Genomic DNA, 21,641 nt, shown 5'->3' with positions numbered 1-21,641 from the left:
CTGGTCATTAGTATAAGGTTACCTCCTCCCACAGGAATTGGGAAGTGTAATCCTTCCTGCGTAGGTTCTGAGGTTGCTAATGAGTCTTGAAGTGACCCTCACTGACCCTCAGGCAAGCAGCAGGAAAGGCAGCACCTGCATGGTCCTGGAAACTGATCATTCAGAAAAAGCTTTCATTTTTACAATTTTGTTAAATGACTGTTTAGAAATTCGACTGTTCCCACTTCCTTCACACAAACGACCCTGTTCATATTCTTAGAAAGATTCTGGAGTCCTTGAGAGTGGCTCTTACTTCATAGAATTAAATCTTTTCCACAGACCATTCAGGCTGATGAGTTCCCTAATCCAGCTGAGCCCCATCCAGCCAGGCTGATATTTGGAAATACCTTTGGATGAATTTTTATGGGCTTTGTTTTACCTTTACATTTTTGTATTTATTGGTTATTTCTATTCATATATACCTTATTTTCAAGCTACTCATTCTTACTCATTTGGAAACCAGCATTGGTGGGTGACCAGGAAGAGAGCTTGACATCTGTAATTTTTATGAGCTTTCTAGGAATCCAAGTATGTCTCCAGAGTTTGAGGATTACCTATTTAAAGTCTGTCTACATAAGGGACTTCCAAAGCATTAAAATGTTCATCAGAATCACTAAGGTGGGGTGGTTGATAAAATGCATAGTTCTGGACCCCAAAACTTACTGAATCTGATATCTGCAGGGAGAGACCAAAAAATGTATTTTAACCAGCTACCACAGGTGATTCTTAATAGATGGTGGTCTGACCTGAGAACCATTGTTTGGTGGACCTTAATGATTTGTACTTGGATAGGTCTGTGGTGCTTGTTTCAAAATGAACCTACATGTTAATGAAATTTTCATTTGTAGGTTCTGTCATAAAGTATCTGGAATGCTTGTGGTTAACAGATGTACTTTTAATGAATATAATGCTGGACTTACCTGAATAATATTCATTCTCTCTCTCTCTCTCTCTCTCTCTCTCTCTCTCTCTCTCTCTCTCACACACACACACACACACACACACACACACACACACACACACTCACACACACATTCACACGCACTCACAGTAGTCATTTTCAGGACATTTCAGTGCCATTAAATACTTTTAGTATTACAAGTACATAAATGTCATTTAATATTTGATTCTGAGCATAGGGAATTTGCAGTATCGTTCTTCTGGGGCCCATTCATTTAAAATGGGTATTTCATATTAGTATAGAGATTGGGAGTTCAATTATATGGTTCAGGATGGTTGTGAATCCTTAGAATATGGAAGTTGCTTTTAGAATGCAATAAAAATTTGTCTCCTATTTATAGACTCCCAACCACACCCCTCTTCCACCCCTCCACAGTATCTGGATGTTTGAACTTTTCTAGTCCGGGTTTTAATAAATGGGAATTTGTGTTACTATCACAAGAACTTGCCCACATAGCATGTTATAAATATTTAAAGAAAAAAAAAACTATTTACTGTATGCCACCTTAATTTGGAAGCCTTTTGACCTATAAACTGAATTTTGTTCCGAAGCTATGTGAAAGCGGTGCATACTGTCACCAAAAGGCTTAGAGTGTCTCTGTTCTCAGATTTGCAAAAATGGGTTAATAAGTAATTGTCACCAACTTACAGCGTTTTCCATAGTGTTCTCCTTCATTAACCAGTGTCTTGGGGGAATTGTGAAATATGCGTTGTCTGCAGACCGCTCTGGTGCACAAAGTCAAATGAACTGTGAAGGTGAAGGCTAAGAACACCCCTCTCACCTTTGTACTTTGTTCTTTGAGTATTAAAGAACATTGATCTACCAAGTGGCAAAGGGGGTACTATTTGGCGGTTTAATTACAGCCAGTGAATGTTATTGATGCTATCAATCAGCAAGACCCAGGGAAAGGGCACTGTGCCAGACTATTCGGTGCTCCCGACAGTGTAATTAAATACCGCAGGACTGGATTCTCAAGGTAAAGTGAGGTGCTTCTGCACATCTGAAGCAGGAGAATGCTTTGTCCTGCAACAGAGGTAAAGGCGGTTATCCCCTCTTACTGCTCCTGTTTAAATTTCCGGAGGAGTCTATGAATGGCAGTGATATGGTCTGTTCATTGTGTACAGTTAAGGTTGTTGGTGTGTTCCTTAAAAACCCTCTTTCTTGTAAGGCCTTCACAACTGGCATACAAAAGGCTTTAGGAATATAGTAATTACTTTTTGTTAAAGCTGTTTGGGGGATATACAGCTCAGGTGTCTAATAGATATTTGGAGAATGAGGGATTGTCTTTGAATGAGACTATTAGTCCTGCAAATCAGTTCATTTAAAAAGCTTTCCCTGTGATTATTCTCTAATGTCTAATCATGTTGAGAGAAAAATATCTTGGTAGGTTTGAAGTTATAAAACATTCAGTAATATTTCAAGGGTTATTCCTTTTGAGTTATCTATTGAATAAATTTTTTATAGTTGTATAATTTATGTCAGGTCCACAAAAAATATATAGGTAAGACTTTCTTTGGCCTTGGGGAGGGTTTATAATAACATTCCTATTATCTCTCTTTCTTTTTCTTATATGTCATACATGTGTCTCTCACACAATTTCTTTAGTCTATTTGAGAGAGAAATGCCATAGGCAATCCAAAATGTTTGGTATTGCCTTTTTTTTTTTTTTAATGGTGTATAGTTTATACTCATTAAGGCTCAGCAAAGACAGGCTCTCACTGAAGGAAAGTGAGGTGGTTTCCTAACTTTTTGTGCATATGCGTGTGTACATATATACATGCACACGCACACACTAGATTCCTGACAATCGGATTAAATCAGGCCTGAAAACATTAAATATTGACTGTTGTGTTTTAGTTGTAAGAGATATGGGTACAGACTATTTTTACATTTACAACAGGTGTTTGAAGGAAGACTGTTAGAAATTTTCCCTTGGATGTTTGAGGAATAATTTTTTAAGTACGTTAAAGTTTTAGTAAGAGTGATTATTTCATCTTCAATAGTCTTGTCCCATTAGGGCCTTTTACATTATATGAAATCCTAGCAAGTCCAGTGGTTAGTTTCCAAGTTTGTATGGAGGGGCATATGCTTTAAAGGTTATTGGGGTGTCTGGGTGGCTCAGTCAGTTAGGCATGGGCTTAGGTCATGCTGTCATGGTTTACAAGATTGAGCCCCGTGTTGGGCTCTGCACTGACAGCATGGAGCCTGCTTGGGATTTTCTCTCTCCCTCTCTGTCTGCCCCTCCCCTGCTTGTGCTCTTTCTCTCTCAAAATAAATAAACATGAAAAACAATTACTAAATATAAGTTATTAATTTCTATCATAACGTGTTTTTTCCTCTGCCCCCCAAGGTCAAAGCTGTGAAATTTAATATTAAAAAATGTTTAATTGCAAATTGTTTTTTAAGGACGATACAATCATGGTTATACAGTCTTGGATAGGGAATATCTGTAAGTACTTAATTCCGTAAGCATTTTGAATGTCTAGCACATATAGGTCCACTTTGCTAAATGTTGGAGCCGTGCTAAAACATGACAAGATATAGTCTTGTCCCTGATGCCATTGTATAGTAGAAAGAGACAGCACTGACTTTATATGACCATTTTTTTGATGTATGATAAGTGAATGCAGAGTACAGTGGAAATGGATATGTCACTGGCTGTCGAGAGGCCCCTGCAGTGGTTTCAGAAGTGATAGAGTTTTACAAGATAGGGTTTATCACGTAGAGAAAGAAGACACGTATTACACGTGAAGGAATGTCTCATCCAAAGGCACAGAGGCCTTTATGTGACATGTACTTTTTGGAAGAAACTTGTATCTGGAAACTATAAAGTGTATTTATTCAATCAAGTATTAACCTTCTATGAAAATGATTGGTAGGCAAATTTTATTAAACCTAGCCCCATAGTTTACATTTATTCTTTTTTAGGGAAGACCTAATTCATAAAAGGAACTATGGGGATGAATTTTGGGCATTTGTTCACATTCATATATCTGCCCTGTTCTGCAAAGATTCATGGTAACCTATGAGACTCATTTAAGATGTTTAAAAATGGTACCAAGATGAAATTTCTCTGTGGAGTATTTAGTGTACACACAGAAATAGGATCATTATATTTTCATTACTGTATATATAAGTAGGTCAAAGAAGACTTGGATATCTAAACCAACATTGTGGCGAAGCAGTTTTTCTTCTAGTTACAGAACAAAAGGAAACTTATTGTAGATGGTATTTAAAATAGCCTTTTAAATTGCCACGCTGATTTTGACTATTCTGTTCACCTAGCTTATGGGAAAATTATCTCCACATTGTATATGTATTTGACCTACACACATACGTTTTTGTAGACTGTCACTCCCTTGGTTCTAAAAGCCTCACTATGACATTTAAGGGCTCCAGAATCTGCCCCAGCTTCCTACTACGGCATTGTCTTTGTTCTACAGAGATTTTATTCTGGCTCACCTGGGCTCCTCCTCCTTGAATATGCATGCCAAATTCTTACCTCCTGCCTTGGTTCATTCTCTGCCTGTACTGCCTTATACCACTGTCATTACTTACCAACTTTTATTTGGCCATAAAAGTGTTTATTTTTTGGGGTGCCTGGGTGGCTAAGTATGGTAAGTGTCCGACTTTGGCTCAGGTCATGATCTCACAGTTCATGAGTTCAAGCTCCATGTTGGGCTCTGTGCTGCCAGCTCAGAGCCTGGTGCCTGCTTCCAATTCTGTGTCTCCCTGTCTCTCTCCCTCCCACGCTTGTGCTCTGTCTCTTAAAACTAAACATTAAAAACATTTTTTTAAAGCATTTATTTTTCTCTGTACATTACCATTTCTTCTCTTTGGTGGTCTGCTCTCAGAGGGCAGGCATCTTTGTCTTTAGAGCACTTCACAAAATATATAAGCTTTTATTTAAAGTTTCTGAATGAGGGGGCTCCTGGATGGCTTAGTCGGTTAGGCATTCGACTTCGGCTCAGGTCATGTTCTCACAGTTTATGGTTCGAGCCCTGTGTCAGGCTCTGTGCTGACAGCTCAGAACCTAGAGCCTGCTTCAGATTCTGTCTCCCTCTCTCTGGCCCTCCCCTGCTCATGCTGTCTCACTCTCTCTCTCTCAAAAATAAATAAAGATTAAAAAAAAATTAAAATTTCTGAATGAGGAAGTTTTTATGTAGTGCTTATAAGAGATAATGGGGATGTGCTCTGTATGCTCAGAGATAGGAAATAGTGGGATGTGTGTGTGTTTATGTTTTCCATTTCAAACCTTAGATGAAGTATGCAAAAACTCTAGGGTATGTAACCCACCAAAATTGGCTTGTTGAGAACCTTCTTTTTCTACACATTACCAACCAGTGTTAATTAGCTTTTATTGTTAAACAGCTCCATTTTACTTCTACCAGGTACTGTGGTGACCTTCTTTAGGTTTAACTTTTTCTAACTCAGCATTTTAATCTGCTGCCAGTGCTTTAGATCTACTAGTTGGTCAAATACTACATGAATTACATTTTAAGTTTATATTTACACGTAAAATTGTTAACAGGGAACTTGATAGTGTAGCTTTGTTAGAGATTGCATCTGATCAAATTTCAGAAACTTGAAAGAACCCTTAAGAAGCTACTACTGAAGAATGGTTTTTTAAGAACTGAATGAGTACATCTATTTTTCTGTAAGCTAGTTTAACTTCTGTTGTTTCCAGTGAAGCACAAAAAGCCAGATTGTTTGGACAAGCATCACACCTTCTAATCAGCTTGCCTGAAAAATACTTCAGAAATAGCCTCTGCAGGAGGCCATGGAGTATTTTCAGTCTGTAAGAATCGGAGCACCCACTTGTGGGTGGGGGTGTAAGATAGGAATACATATAAGAATTAGTTTCAACCCTCTAGGAAACGTACAGCCTAATAATATAAAAGCTTTGTAAGTGAATTGCAGTGCTGTTACCCTGGGAGGTGGCTTTGAGGTAGTCTGCTGCTCTGGCAGTGTTGAACAGGCCCTACACCCATCCGAATATTGAGTACTGAGTACTGATATTTTCCTTATTCTTTATGTCTAACATCCTCCTAGTATATTTCGTGAGTGTCCAAAGTGAAAAACTTTCACAGTACTCTGCTAGCATAGCCTTCTTGGTATTTTTTCCTGGTGTGAAATCACATTGAGTCATTAGGCACTGGTTGAATGGTGTTTTGTAACCCATCCCACATTCAGGTGCATACATGCGCCCCTCATCTGAAATAGGCACTATTCCCCAAAGCCCATTTATGATTTCTGCCACTGTCTCCCCAAAACGGAGATGATTCTGTTTCTCATTTTGCATCTCATTTTAGGCTCTAACAGATATTTATGAGAGAGAATAAGGAAGTGGGAGTATTTAATATGCAGTACTTTGGGGAAAGAATATTAAAATCAAGTTGGTCTTTTCTATCAGCTCATTTAAAGCTGCTGGATGTTGACCTTCTATACAACAAACAGCCTTTTCCTTAGGCTTCAACGAGGGCTTGGGTTCTCCCATACACTTATCTGCTATTGTCTTACAAAATACATGGAAGATTGTATTGTAATATTGTAATAATTAGTGAGGATTAATTTTGATAATAACTGCGATGGATTTGGAAAAAGACTTAATCTTTGAACTGTTTTTCTGTTAAAGTACATACATCTTGTATCAAATGCCTCCTCTGTGTCCTCTTATCTGATCTCAGAGATAGTGATAATTTGAGTTTTTTCTTACATAAATTAGGGATGCTAGTGATAACACCCAATTTATAACCCTGATATTAGGATCAATTGAATATTAAGGTATGTAACATACCAAGAACAGTGTCTGGCACATGGTAAGTGCTTAGTAAGTGTTTGGAGCAATCATTATGTATGAAATCATTAAGGTATGATTGAAACATTATTATGGTTCTCCAGCTTTGTGCTAATAGTTTTATTTTTCCATTTAATCCTTGTAAGGTCCCTGTGAGGTGAGGACTTTCATTTACATCAGATTGTAAACGAACAAATAGAGGCTTCAGAGAACGTAAGGAAATTATTCCCTAGTTATATAACTGGTAAGGCACCAGAGCCAAGACCTGAACTTGGCTCTGTGCACGTCCAAGCCCTGTGTTTTCAGTGCTTCATAACTTTGGAGGGCTCCGGTACGAGTATCAGTTTCTGGCCACTAGTTCATAGTATGCCCTGTTGCGGCCAGAACTTCACCAGTGATAATACATTCTTTTTTTGCCTTTTAAGTTTTTTTTGACATAGTAATACACTGATTCCTGTTTGCCTTAATTCTAGCCTATTTATATTACTTAATTCTTCTTTTTGTTTTAAGCAAGCCCCATGCTCAGTGTGGGGCTTGAACCTCGTGACCCTGAGATCAAGGGTCCCATGCTCTACCAACTGAGCCAGCCAGGTACCCCTTACTTAATACTTCTAAAGATATGTGGCCAAATAAATACAGGCTCATTTCTCATTTTTTAATGTTGAAAATAAGGGAGTCCGCTTTTCCTAGCCACTCTTGAAAACTTCCCAGTGCAGAGAGGTTAGGAATGAACTCTGGTGGTTATAGCTGAAACTCCCATCTCTTTTATTTCCTTTTTTTTTCCAAGCCACTTTAGGGTAATCACTTGCTAAAATTTTAACGGGCTAAGTGAAGGTATGGAATGGAATATGGAACAGTTTGATTGGCAGATTCTTGCTTAGACCTTGGGATGACTGATTGACCACCACTGCACTTGCAGATCCAGTTTAATCCTCAACCCCCTCTGGATGCCACATTTACCACTTACTCTGTTTGTTTTCTTTTTTCTTTCTTTTTTTTTTTTTTTTGTTAGATTCTTTACATGCACAGATCCTTAGGAATTTGAAAGACGTTGTTGGCTTAAGTTGCATTTCAGGAATGCTTTACCATGGGTTCCCTATTTACCTTTACCAGCGTGAGAGTCCTTGTTGAACCAACGGGGTTCTGTAGCCAGGCAGAAGCGACAATAGACGGGCAGATGTGATCTGCTAAAAACTTTGATGGTTTAGTAAATACTTTGATACTTTAATAAAACTGTACTTCAATAAAATATAAAGATGTCTGTCAGGACAGTCTGTTTGGACCCTCATTTAATTGATAAATGTTGGATGAGACAGATGTGGGTAGTATTTAATAGACTATGCTCAGTGTAGTTTTCAGATGCTGAGTTTAAGATGTATGTAAAAGGAAATCTAATTTTTCAAGTGTCCAGTTTATGATTAGTTGCTTAGTAGGATACTTAGAACTAGTGTGCTTTTTTTCTATTGTTTTTAATAATGTCGTATGTGATCACTTAAACTCTTAGGACATTATTTATTCTTTTTTCAATTTTAAGTTGGGTATAAGAGTCAACTGCTTTGAATTTTATTTAATGTTGCATTAAAACTTGGAAATGATGTAAAGCTGGATAGTCTCTCTAGTATAATACACCCAGTTGCTATTTTCCCTTTCTGTTAAATAATACATAATGTTTTTTAAATGCATGTTTAATACCTAAAATATTCTCTTCTAGGTAAGTTTTAACTTACTTGGTATAAAGCAATAGTTTCAAGATTCTTAGTTTGATTTTTTTTTTTTTTTTTCCTCTTCAACTGTCCTCCCCTCTCCCTACCTCTCTCCCCTTAGCTTTTTGTCAGACATCTCCTAAATAGTTCTCAGGCATTATACTAGTAGAAGAAATATAGTAAGTGTCCTATGGACTAGACCCATTTTGATGTATTTTGGATTTTCTTACGTGTATAGAATAAACCATTTTGCTGAGCTAAAGTTCTTACCTTCTTGCATATATCTTTTTCCTTGTATATGTCTCATCATCCTCCCAATAATTGTTATTTTGCTAGAAACCTGTATGATTTCAGATTGTGTCTCAGGCAGTGGTGTATTGGAAAATCTCTTGATGAAGGGTCAAGGCCTGTGAATCCTACACTCTTTTGCTCTGCATCTTTGGACAAATCACTTCATTTTTGTGTGCCTCAGTCTCCCTCCTTCCTAAATAAAAAGAAATTGGGCCAAATGATCTGTTTCCTTTTTGTTCCAATATTAAGACCTTTCCCCCCAGCAACATATTATTCTATCAAAGATTTTATTGCCTCTGGAGATTTGAATCCCCAGTTTGTGAAATGACACTTCATTCTTGACATGTTTAATGGCATCTACAGTCTAGTCTATGAACAGAGTGCCATCATGTATGATTTTTGCTTTATTTACGAAGTAGATTATGGCCCTTAACTTTTTACATAAGATTTCCAAAGTGAGGTTTCTCCACTTTGTGATTATAAATCCTCTTCATTACGGTAATGTGTGGCAGGTACCAGGGTGTGCAAAATAGGATAAAGACAAGGTTTCTTATTTCAAGGACGTAAGGCAGTTGTAAGAGAGGATAAGAGATGAGTTTATCTTGGTTTCTTCAGTGTGGATGAGAAACCAGGCATGTGGGTACTGGTAAAGGTACTAACTCAGACAATTGAAGGTGGATGAGAGTGGATGTTAGGCACTCGTGATGCCATTGTAGAGTCTGAAGTGACTCACATTTAGTTGAGTGGGAGGTGCAGGTTATACTCACACTGGGAAGTAAGAGAGAGGAAGGTTTGGAAAACTACTGAAGGTTGTGTGTGTTTATATAGAAAGGGAGTCAGTGCCCTGAGCGTAAAGGACTAAGAAATTTGAAATTAATCTTAAAGCATTAAGGAGTCCCTGAGGGATTTGAAGCTGAGAGTAACACAATCAAATGTGTTTCCTGGTGTTGCTTGAATTAAAACAATCTTTATGAGACTTAAAGCAGAGGTTTCATTTGTATTTTCCACCAATGGAGTTTTCTAAATTCCGTGTTTTGGAATACCTATTAAAGGTAACTCCCCTAATCTATAATACCCCTTTTTAAAGCCTTCCTGCTAGGGGTGATTGTTGCTTTGAACTCTAACACCTTTTCTACAGCTAATCTTTAATTTCTTATGGACTTATTTCTGTATGCTTTGTTCTCTCGGGTTTACTCATTTGCCACCCTTTGTGAAACATGCTGGCCCTTAAAAAACTTAGACTGTGATATGTATATGCCTTGATGTGTTTTTGAGACTTGTTCCTGGTGGGGTTTTGCATTTAGAAGCAGATAAAAGTATAGTTCCTCCTTTTGGATGCATTTTGAGGTCTCTGGCCTGAATTGTGATTGGAGATCACATTCTTCCGTGTACTTCTCAGCTCTTTGGAGGCTCTGGTGTAACCACCTGTCTGTAAAGCCTTAATGCTGTCACAGGACCTTTGCTACTGCCTACCAGAGCCAGAGCTTTTATTTAGTGATAGTGTCACTTTTCAGACAGCCCTATCAAGACTCAGCTTTTTGATATGAACAGCAATTAATTCTCATTTTAAATAGGCACAACCATGATCTTATCTATTCCTCCCAGCTGAAGAGAATGAATAGAGCTTTTCAAAAAAGTCTGAAGTGGCAAGCATCTAATTTTCAGGTTTAATGTTGATAGTCCTGGGTCAGTAATTGACAAATGATAGAAGTTGTTCAATGCTGATCTTGCCAGTGGGAGATTTTTCAAATGTCCTTAGCTTAATAAAGAAGGAATTGCTTTGTTCATTTATAGACCTTATCTCTTTAATCTGTTGGTATTAATGTCCACTGTCACTGATCTTTTGTTGATGAGTCCAAGAGAAATGAGAGCAGTTGTGTTTTTTGGGCAAAGGCATTTTGATGGACTTACTATTGAACGTGATGTAGTGGGATTTTAAACTCTACTATGTACATGTAATGAAGTGCTAATTCTTATCCATAGATATCTTCATTCCTTTTAATTCTGTGTGTTTTGATTAACTTGTGTTTTGATAGCCTATTCTTAGTATATGTGTTACTTGTCCTTGAATGTTTAATGTATAATTAGTTTTAGTTGCTGATGAATAAATGAGTTTTTAATTACAAGGAATATATTGTGTTTCAAACTATTCCATTTTCAAGACCTAATTACTTTGATAAATCTATTTTTATCTCTATTTTGTCCGGTGTGATCTCATTTACGAAGAACAATTTGAGAAGCCATTGGCTAGAGCATTTATTTGCCTGGTACTTCTAACTGCTTTCCTTGCTTTCCCTCAAGTAATCTCAGTATTGCTTGTCTTTGTTTATTATATCACTTGTAGGGTTGTGAGAAATTCCAGAATAAACCTGAGTTTTAAATTGCTATCTTTGGAGTAGATTGGTGTTCAGTGTTGTACTCTCTGTATCATCTTTAAATATTTAAATTGCAGACTCTCTGGCTGCCTCTTAAATTAGATCCTTCACTTAGTAGTTTTGACATTTCATAACCTTGCTCCTCAGGCATTAAATATTCACCTGTTTAAATGGCAGTGAAAATTTAAAATCCGAACCCATTCTGTTAATCCAGTGAATGTAGATTGGAGAAGAGCTTGCAGTTGGTGACAGAAGAATCTATTTTGACTCCAGTGGATCATATGCTGCAGGGCTATTGTATTGAAGTATTTCTAATACATAATTTGCCATGAAACAAAGCCATTTCTTGGGTCTTCTCCAAGGGGTATTAACCTTGAAGGACCATAAAAATAGACTTAATACTTTGAGGCTTATGATAGACCAAGAGTTCCTGTAGGTGAGCATTATTCAAGGCACCAGTACAGCCTCCACATCCAGAAAAATCAGAATGGAGAAGGTTGCTGATAATTACCAGGTACAAAATTTATCCTACTGGGGGAGTCTTCTTCCCACTTTGATCTAAGTACATTCTGTTTATAATCCTTTGAGATAGAAGAAGAAATATTTTGCTTTTCTTGGAAGGGAGGATGTTACTGACAGTGACATCCTTGATAGAGCAGGAGAAGGACCTGCAAATCCTAAGAAACAGGTGTAGGGGCAAGACATGACACATTGGTCTGGGTGAAGGATGGTTGCCCTTCATTACATTTTTATTTCTTGGAAGTTCATGAGGGGTAGAGGGGGGATACATTGCTCATTTAATCACATTCTCAGAAAGTAATAAACGTAAAAATCCTAAGTATCATGTGAAGTTTCTCCAGTGAGTCTCAATCTGTGGCCACTCATTCTTTCTTGCTAGAAGTTACTTTTTAGAGAACATATTAATGGAAGATAAAATAACTTTGATATAACTTTAATATCTGGTGGCATCCTGTTTTCTGCTGCCTTAGCTCAGTTTCACTGTGTGTGTTAGTGTGAGAAACAACCCAGATTGATTTAATTCCTCCAAACTTTAAGAACAAAAGTTACTGTAGTAAATTGTAGAAAGAAAATTGGACGAGGATACAAGGATCCCGTGTTCAGAGTTTGGATCCAGTGGTATGTTACTTACCTTGTCTATACTATTTGCCCAGCTATAAAATACTAATGTGTGCCCTACCTACCACAGACAAAACACTCTATTTTGCACGTGGTAAAGTCTCCTAAGTCCCTAAGTATAAGTTAAATGGAAATATTTGTTACTACCATGAGTTTATATGTGATAGTTCCACTCTGTCCTGGGACTGGAACCAGTTTTTTGAGAAAGTTACTAAAAAAAATACTCTTTTGAGGAGATTTACTGTTGCTTCTAGGAGTCCTTTTAATGTGGCTGTGTTCTAAAAATGTACCTTGGATTCGTTTTAATCAGGTATGGTAGGATATGCTGACATGGAAATTATTGTTAGAAGGAAGCAGTTTATAGTTACAGACCTTTAGAAACAGGGGCCTGGTTGGTTCAGTTAAGCATCTGACTGGCTCAGGTCATGATCTTGGGGTTTGTGAGATCAAGCCCTGCCTCAGGCACTGGTCTGACAGCACAGAGCCTGCTTGGGATTCTTTGTCTACCTCTCTCTCTTCCCCTCACCTGCTTGCGCTCGCTTGCGTGTTCTCCCTCCCCCCTCCCTCCCCCCCCCCCCCTTCTCTCAAACTTAAAACAAAAGGAAACAGCCCTGTTTTCCATGACATGTAGGGCCACATGGGGAAGCACCAAGGATGATCAGGAGGCAGAGAGATGAAGGCAGAGTATGGTCCAGAGCCTTTATTGAAATTCCCAGTGGGAAGGAAAGGGTGAGGCGGGATAGGTATGCTGAGTTTAGCATTGGATAGCTTGAATAATTTTGGAGGGCTCTAGATTGGGGGTGGGGAGTTTCTAGTTGTCAGACACCCAGCCCTGGGGTGATTTAGGGTGGGGAATATAGGCTTGGTGTGTGAGAATTTGATACATGAGAAAAGGTGTGGGATTGGTTTGTTTATATATCAAAGGCAGGCTCACAGGAGAGTCATTTACTGTCTCCAAGAAGTAGTTATCTCTGGGAGGGGCAGTCTTCAGGATCCAGGCCCCAGATGCTAGAGCATCAAGAATACAGAAAATAAAATCTAGTCAATGCAGGCTAGAAATTAAAGCAGCAGTGTGAACTTGAGACTGGACATTGAAGAAAAACAAAAGCAGATAACATAACTGACCCAAGTATGTTTTCAAAGCTTTTATATAAGCACTAAATATAAACCCGTTTTCCTAAATATATTTTAGGATAACTTTTAAAACACTCCACCCACACTCCTCTGAAATGCACAGAGCAGTAAATGTCACTGCCTGAGTAAATTATTCTGGAACACAGTAATGGACTCAGGTTACTCTCAGTTTTAATGGTCTGTGTCTTTCTCAGATGCATGTAGAGGTAAATAATGTTTATAGTCACCTAGGTTTTTAGGTTCTGTGCGAAGAATTCTGTGTACATTAGAAATTATTAAGATTCCTAATCATACAATGGAGGTACGGTCACGTGGTAATAGACTTAAATTTGCACGAGTTCACAGAGCCTTAATGAATTGAATGTAGTTTCGAGCCCAGGCACACTGGTTGGAAAGCCATCACCTAAAACTACCATTATACTGCCTCATGCCTTGCTTGAGCTCCTGGAGTGGCTGTCTGCCTCCATGGCCTCCTTCATCAGTCCCTGGGAGAGAGAATGTACATATGCTTACTCTGTTGCCCGTGGGAAGTGGCTCTTCCTAAAGGGAATGCTTTAGTCACATGATCCCGAGCAGACTACAGCTGCCTTGCTGAGAGTTCTCAGTCTCCGAAAGCAAGAGTTTAAGTGGTGGGATTTGTAGCTGTTAATTGAGAATTGGGCTTTAGAAAAGAAGTGGGATATTCATTGTTTTCATATTACTGAGGGTATCTGTAATTCATTTGCTTTTTTTTTTTTTTTTCCTTTTTTTTCTCCTTCAGTTTATAGCAATCCCAAGACTAGGTTCCACTTGAATTATTTTGTTGATCACTTGGAATTTTCCTTCATATTTTTCACTTACATTTAAGTTCCTCAATCTTCATTCTTAAGTGGTGAGGCATAGAGAAAAAGTGCACGTGCATAATTATCTCTCGGCGCTCCACCACTCTTCCAAATTCCTTGTGTCTGTAGTATAGGACAGTGTTCATGCAACTTCAAATATAGCCTGTGGACCAAGAGGTGTGTTTTCACTTGTTAATGAGCAAACTTGTTGAATAAAAGATAAGAGTATTAAATGTTAACACTAGTGGGGCAGGGATGAAAGATAGCAAGACCTTTTTATAAAGTAATATAAATCTGGCTTACTTTTTTTGTGAAAAGCCGAAAAGGAAATGGTGATGACACTGTGGGCATAATTTAAACCATGGAGAATATATTTGAAAATACCAAGAGCTTGTTGAAATTGAAGACCTTTTTTTTTTTTGTTTAATTTTGTTTTTGAAATGAGCAGTGGACTAGTTTAAAGGTGGATACTTACAGATGAAAGTAGCAAGCAGAAGTTACCATGTTACAGTACCTGAGCAAATCAATATGAGTTAGACCCATTGGCCATTTTTATGAATGGTCTGGAAGATGGAGGCTATATTGTGACCTTGTAGTTAGGTAGTCCAGAAAAGCTTAGAATTAAACCAGAGGGAATGTGGTCAGGAATAGCATATGAGATCCAGAGCTGTCTGAAAATTGGCAGAGATAGGTGTAGGCAAAGAGCTGTCGATTATGTTTTGGGCAAGCTCTCGATGACTGCATGAACTGTCCGTTAAATCTTGTGGTCTAGGAAGCTTGCTCTGGGCCCACAGGATCACTGGTTATTAGATTGGTTTTACTCAGCAAATGTTCTAGCATCTATCATATGCCAAGATGCTGAGGATAACAGTGATAAGAGTGAGAGGTAGTTCCTTAGTGCATGGAGCTTACATGAAGAATGTTGATTATCAACAAATACAGGCAGACTTATTTTGTCTTCTATCCTTGTAGAATTTTGAACATTATATCTTAGAAGCTTTTTGAAAGGATACATAAAATGGTAGTTAAAGCCAATAAAAGGGACTTAAGACCTTTTAGAAAATAAATGTTACAGAGGCTTGTGGACAAGAAGACAATAGACAAGGAATGGCTAGAGATATAGCTTGTTCACATACTTAAATGTCCGGAAGTTTAGGGATGATAAAATGCTATTTTGAAATGAATCAAAAAGGCATACTTAGTGATAATATGGTAAATTTTTAGAAACTTTGTACCATCGCCTGCAGAGATGGGAGAGGCTCAAAAACAGGTCACAAAAATGTGTTGGATGAATTTAGAGTTCTTAAACTGAATTACTCGATTGAGCCTACATCTGTAGCTTAGGGGGTTGGCCCCAGTGAGGACATCCTGTTACCCTAAGTAGTACTGTGCTATGTGCACCACTGGTTTGTTTTGAAACCCTGCAAACCTAGGGATAAATATGATCTCTTTTCTCCTCCTGGGGGAATGGCATTTTCTATTTCTTGATCATTTCTCCAGAAAGGAGTAAAATGGTTAACGCAGGACTTATTTTTAACATCCGTGTTTGTTATGTGCTCCATACGGAAAAGCTGCTGACTAACTTTAGGCAGTCGTTGAGTTTCTGAAGGGAGGTAACTGAGTGTGTGTAGATGCTTAATTTCATTTTCCTTTCCCAGGTTTCCTATGCTCGCCCAAGTTCAGCTTCTATCAGAGATGCGAATTTGTATGTCAGTGGACTTCCGAAAACAATGACCCAGAAGGAGTTGGAGCAGCTTTTTTCACAATATGGACGCATCATTACTTCTCGTATTCTTGTTGACCAGGTCACTGGTAAGTCGGCAGCTGCTCTACACAATCTTTGACACTTTCTGAGTGGCAGATTGTGAAATATTTTGCCTTTCCGTACAGCAGTCTTGCTTCTAGAACATATCAAAGGTATATGTGGACCAGAAAATGCAATTTTCTGCTGGAATTGTTCATAAATATGCATGCATAAAAATAGATTGTGGAGTGAAGTGAGCGAGCTTGAGTCATTTCCACCCTGAAGGGGCAGGTTCGAAGCCTGTTTTATGGCATGTAATAAATTTGTAGATGATAATAATCCTCATTTCTAAGCTGCTGCGTGAAAAAAGCCCCTATTCTCCATCAAGTACTCCTCCTAATAAGCTGTCTTGTTTTTTTGTAAAAAGCATAGTTTAATACAGCAGAATGCACCTAGTTCTCTAGGGGAGGATGACACCATGTCCGCACTAGCTGTTCAGGCCGGTTTCCAGGCCCATGCTGGATTGTATGGGCGTGCATAAAAGGTTGACTTTTTGAATGTTAAAATATTTTATGCCTGCTGTATCTTTTGACCAACTGAGATGAGAAGACTGATAGGTGTATTAAAACTTTTGTTGGTAAGGGAGCTCTTTTGCCAAAGCCTTTAAGAAAAGCAATACTGATTTGATTACAGATTTTAAAAATAAATGGTAATTTTCTATTATGAAAATAATGCTTATTTTCTAAAAACATATTGAAAATAGAGCAACATGATAAGGAGGGGGGAAAATTAACCTTAAGGCCATATACTCAAGCAGTCACATTAAGGCTTGGGGGAAAATGTAGACAGATTTTCCTCTTTAATATTCTTCATGTTTCTTCCTTTTCTTTCCTCTCTTTTACTTTTCCGGTTTTCCTTCTCCTTTTCTCTCTCTGTCATAATACCACCGGAAGACATTCATTATGTATTACAATGTCTGTTGTCTTTTTAAAGTAAGCAGTGGACATCCTCATAATGCTTTGTGTTTCTGTGGTGTCTGTTATTTCTCCTCTTTCATTTCTCATTTTGTTTATTGGAGCCTCTCTTTTGTTTTAATGAGTCTGGCTAGAGGTTAATCAGTTTTGTTGATATTTTCAAAGAACTAGCTCCTGGTTTCATTGATCTGTTCTGTTGTTGTTTTAGTTTCTATATCATTTCTGTTCTAATCCTTAAAAAAAAAAAAAAAAAAAAGGAAGCACTAGATTAACTACAGAAAAAAATCAGGCCAACTTTTTATTTCTTCAAGTGAAGCTCAGTTGAATTGATGTGAGTTTGAGTAGAAGCAGCCCGTGTTACGCTCTTCTGTACTGTTAATTGGGCTCATCCGTAGGAGGCACCACACTTAGAGTTTTGGGTAGAGAGAGATCTACCTTCATACACATATGCTTGGGAGAATGGCCAATAGGTTGTGCTTTGTGAAGAAAATTTAGGGAAGGAAGGTAAAAATAAGGTCTTTTCATGATGACTGTGTTTTATAATCTTTCTTACATGTTCTTTCATTCTGTGCTGTATCACACAGACTGCTAACCAGGAAAAGAGAAATCGAGGTTTAGCAATCCAGATAAATTGGCTTAAAGCAATAGAAATGCCCTTTTATTTGTTCATATCATTTATGCTTTTTAAATTATTCTTAATGAGGACTTGGTGAATTGAGAGTAGATTTCACTTCTGTTACAGAATGCCCATCTCCTTAAGTGCAAATCCATCCTGAGTACATTGGCTCCCAAGGAGACTTACTTCATCCCTTCTGGGGTTAGTCATTGGTTCTTAAGTGTGGTCCCACCCCTGCAGCATCAGCATCCTCCTGGAACTTCACTAGAAATGCAGATTTCTGGGTTCCATCCAGCACCTAATGAATAAAACTCTGAGGATGGGCATTGTATCAAGCCCTTTGGGTTATTCTGGTGCATGCTCAAGTTTGAGGACCTCAGCTTGAGATGACTCAGTCTGTGTAGAGGCTATTGCATTGCTCATCTTATGCTTTCCTCGTGGAATAGTTAAGTTCTTGGGGGTTATTAATTCTTCACGCTAGTGAAGAATATATTTGCTGTCATTTCACCATTGTATCTTCATACTTATGGCTTTCAAGGTGAAATTATTCACTTTATCTGAAATGAAAAATAAAACCCTGCAATTTTGTTATTCAGCCATCAGGTGGTAATGTGCAACTGATGTAACTTAAATCAGAAAGGAAAAGTGGTATGGGCTGACATAAGTGTATATGGAAGAAATGCCTATCCACTTAGAATATAATTCTAAGCCATTGAATTTACACAGTATTAATTACAAAGCAAGTAGAACTTCATTCCTTTTTAAGGTTCCTGTAAATCGTGATCGTCTAGTACATTTTCTCAACCTTTCTCGATAACCTCTCATTATAGACTCGTCTAGCTACCTTTCCCAAGCTGGTACGTCTAGTACCAATTTGCTTGCCCAAAAAGTATTTCCCTGGTACTGTTTTATCTCCAGATGGCCAGCTATGGGTTGACCTCAGCTAGCCCATTTAAGCTAATTAAATGGAATGGGTTGGGTTTTTGTCTGCCATTTTTCAGAAGCTGGACATGTATTTGGCCATCGCTCTGCTTTCCTATTCTTGTCTGTCAGAGTGGGAAGAACATGAGACAGAGAATGGCATTTCCATTGGAGTAATACTGCTAAAGCCAGAAAGCTTTGAGACTTTATTTCTATTTTATTTATTTAAAAATGTAGGTCCTCTTTTATCCCTTTTTCAGCTTATAATAGTTAAAAGCTGTGGGGGAAGTTTCCAGGAATGAGAAAACCCTCTTTGGACACTTTCTTAAAGGGCCAGTGTCCTATGTAATATTATTAAGTAAAATTTTATTATTAAAAAGTTGGATGTAATATCTTTCTACCCCTGTAATATATTTTTAGCATAGCTTTGTAGCATTTTTAGCAAATGCCTGGTTCTGTTCTTCTTACAAGAAAGGAAGCTACTGTGCCCTTCATTTCTGAGCTGCTTATCCAACAGCACAAGAGAACTGGAACTCAAGCATGTTGTTGTTGACATTATTAAAGAACATCAGCATATGGGGGGGGGAGCGGAGAGAAGACAGCAGGTAGGGAGAACATGGGCATACTGGTGTGCTGTTTTTCTTGGCTTATTGGTAGGCAGGTGATAATGGGTATTCAGATTGTGTAGATGACTTCATTAAAAAAAATACAAAATTGTGATTCTAGACTGAATTGCTACAGAGGTAAGGTAAAACTCTCCTCCTCCTGTTATTTTGTGGCAGATGTTATATGTAGGTGAAAACTTGTTTTTAAGGAGAAATTAATTTATCCTTTCTTCTCTTCTTCCCTTCTCCTTCTGCTCCCTCTTTCCCAAATCCTTACCCAAATTTACCAATAGGCATATCAAGGGGTGTAGGTTTTATTCGATTTGACAAGCGAATTGAGGCAGAAGAAGCTATCAAAGGCCTAAATGGCCAGAAACCGCCTGGTGCCACAGAGCCAATCACTGTAAAGTTTGCTAATAATCCAAGCCAAAAAACCAATCAGGCCATCCTTTCCCAGCTGTACCAGTCTCCAAACAGAAGGTATCCAGGACCACTAGCTCAGCAGGCACAGCGTTTTAGGTAAGTCTGGTCTGGTTCTTATGCCCAGCTACTAAACTCAGAACTCTCAGGTTCACTGTGCAGTACTTTTATTGATAGGATCTCTTGCTTTGCTGTTCTGTTGTTGTTGTTTTCTTTCTTTTTCTTACGGGCACTGAGAAAACCTATTTGAGGTGCAGTGTCTTATGCTAATATTAAAGGTGGTAACAAAAAGGGACGATAAGCTGTACTAGTGATTCTCAACTGGGGAGTAATTTTGCCCCTCGGGACATTTGGCGGTGTCTGGCGACATTTGTGTGGACATGACTTGGGTGCAGTGTGGTACTGGCATCTAATGGGTAGAGGTCAGGGATGCTGCTGAATATCCATCCTTCAGTACACAGTATAGCCTCCAACAGCAACAAATCATATAGCCCCAGACATCCATAGTGCAAGGCTATAAACTCCGACCGGCAGAATGCTGGGTTGTTTCTGTTTCCAGTACTTCTGATTTCTTCTTTTTAGTTTTTTTCTTGATAAGATTTTATTCCTGTATTTCAGCTTTTAGGTCAAGCTCTTTCAGTTACTTTGCTTTATAATATGTACACCACTAAGGATATATAACCTATGTGAAAACATTGTTTCTACAAATGGATTCCCCTCACCTTTTAAAATTTTATTTCTTGTATTGTAGGGGTTGGCAAGCCTCCTCTGTAAAGGACCACATAGTAAATACTCTAGACTTTATGGGTCATGGTTTCTGTTGCATACATTTTTTTTTTTTTTTAACAACTCTTTAAAAATGTAAAAGGCATTTTTCACTCCTGGGCTATACAGAAACAGATGGCAGTCTGGATTTGGCCTGTGGGTGGTAGTTTTCAGACCCCTGTATAGTCCATAGAATGACTCTGCATCTTCAGCCCAAAGAAGGCATTCTATCTTGTAGACAAGCATAAATATTTCAGTTTTTCAAGTTTTATTTTAAACTTGGGATAACAATCAAATCAAGAGTCATTTTAAAAACATCTCTAATCTGCATGTGAGAACAGTGACTTTAAGACTTTAAACACAGCACAAAGAACTTCTGGTTTCATAAGCAAAGTCACCCAGTTTTTTTTTTCTTCCCCAGAACATTTTTTTAATATCCTTTTGGCCATATGGTATACTGCAGCCATAATTCCATCTAACCCCATGCTAATTTTTTTTCTTTTTAATCCCAAGTGCATATCAGTTTTCTTTCTTTCCTTGCAGGGGTAGAATAGTTAATTACTAAAAATAGGATCACAAATGTAGCTTAATGAAGAGTTATGTTTTTGAACTTAAATCACATGCGTTTTTTTCCTTTGGGGTATTGAGAGTGCTGAAAAGAGTGGAGATAAAATCGGTCAGATATCTGCTTTTAAAAAAATACTTGTGTCACCTGAGGTGTGAGAAGGAAATTTGCCATAAACAGTATGGCCACTTCCTACTTAGGGTAGCTTTTGCCCTGGGAGTAGAGGTGGTACTATCAAAAGGCTCCATTTGGAACTGGATGCCTGGGTACCCAGTCGATTGAGCCTTTTTTTCATTCTCTGTTTTAACTTGGCAAGGTTAAAAAAAAAAAAAAAAAAAAAAAAGCATTGTCAGAAAGCACACCTGGTACCTTTGACTTTGGTGGATGATAGTGGCCATGGCTTCAGGGAGAGGTGCGCAAAGCAGCTGGATGCTTGCCCTTGTGGAGAAAGAAATCTCATAAAACCATTTTTTTTAGCTCTGCCTGTGGGTTTCCTCTGTGGCATCTTAAAGTGAATAATACTTTCTGGAAATTTTGCACAGACACATTTGAGGGATTTTCGAGGTGTTTCCTGGACAGCCCATCCTGTTGACTTCAGAGCTCTTTGGGGCCTAGAAAAGAGTTTGGAGCTTACAGAGAGGAAGGTTCTTTGAGACTTACAGGTTGATTTCAACCCTGTGAAAATAAAATAAAATGTTTGATGTTAATAGAAAGCTGTTTTCACTTTAAATTGTTGGTTATTTCTGGTGTTTTCCAATTTAAGCTCTCAACTT

The 21,641-nt window shown here is 38.1% G+C and overlaps 1 protein-coding gene across 16 annotated transcripts in view; it reads left to right on the top strand.

The window, feature by feature from the left end:
* The window catches only part of ELAVL2 (ELAV like RNA binding protein 2), a 164,256-nt gene that overhangs the window by 133,238 nt on the left and 9,377 nt on the right, over nt 1–21,641 (top strand). For all 16 annotated transcript variants that reach the window (XM_019430681.2, XM_019430677.2, XM_019430687.2 and 13 more), the window contains 2 exons: nt 15,917–16,070; nt 19,412–19,637. In XM_019430681.2, coding sequence (XP_019286226.1) covers nt 15,917–16,070; nt 19,412–19,637 — 380 coding nt within the window. The remainder of the gene's footprint in view (nt 1–15,916; nt 16,071–19,411; nt 19,638–21,641) is intronic.

Source organism: Panthera pardus, unplaced genomic scaffold (genome assembly GCF_024362965.1).
Source record: "Panthera pardus isolate Hobbes unplaced genomic scaffold, ASM2436296v1 HiC_scaffold_20, whole genome shotgun sequence".
Taxonomy (NCBI): domain Eukaryota; kingdom Metazoa; phylum Chordata; class Mammalia; order Carnivora; family Felidae; genus Panthera; species Panthera pardus.
Note: the sequence above shows the minus strand (reverse complement) of the source record. Positions and strands in the feature narration are given on the sequence as shown.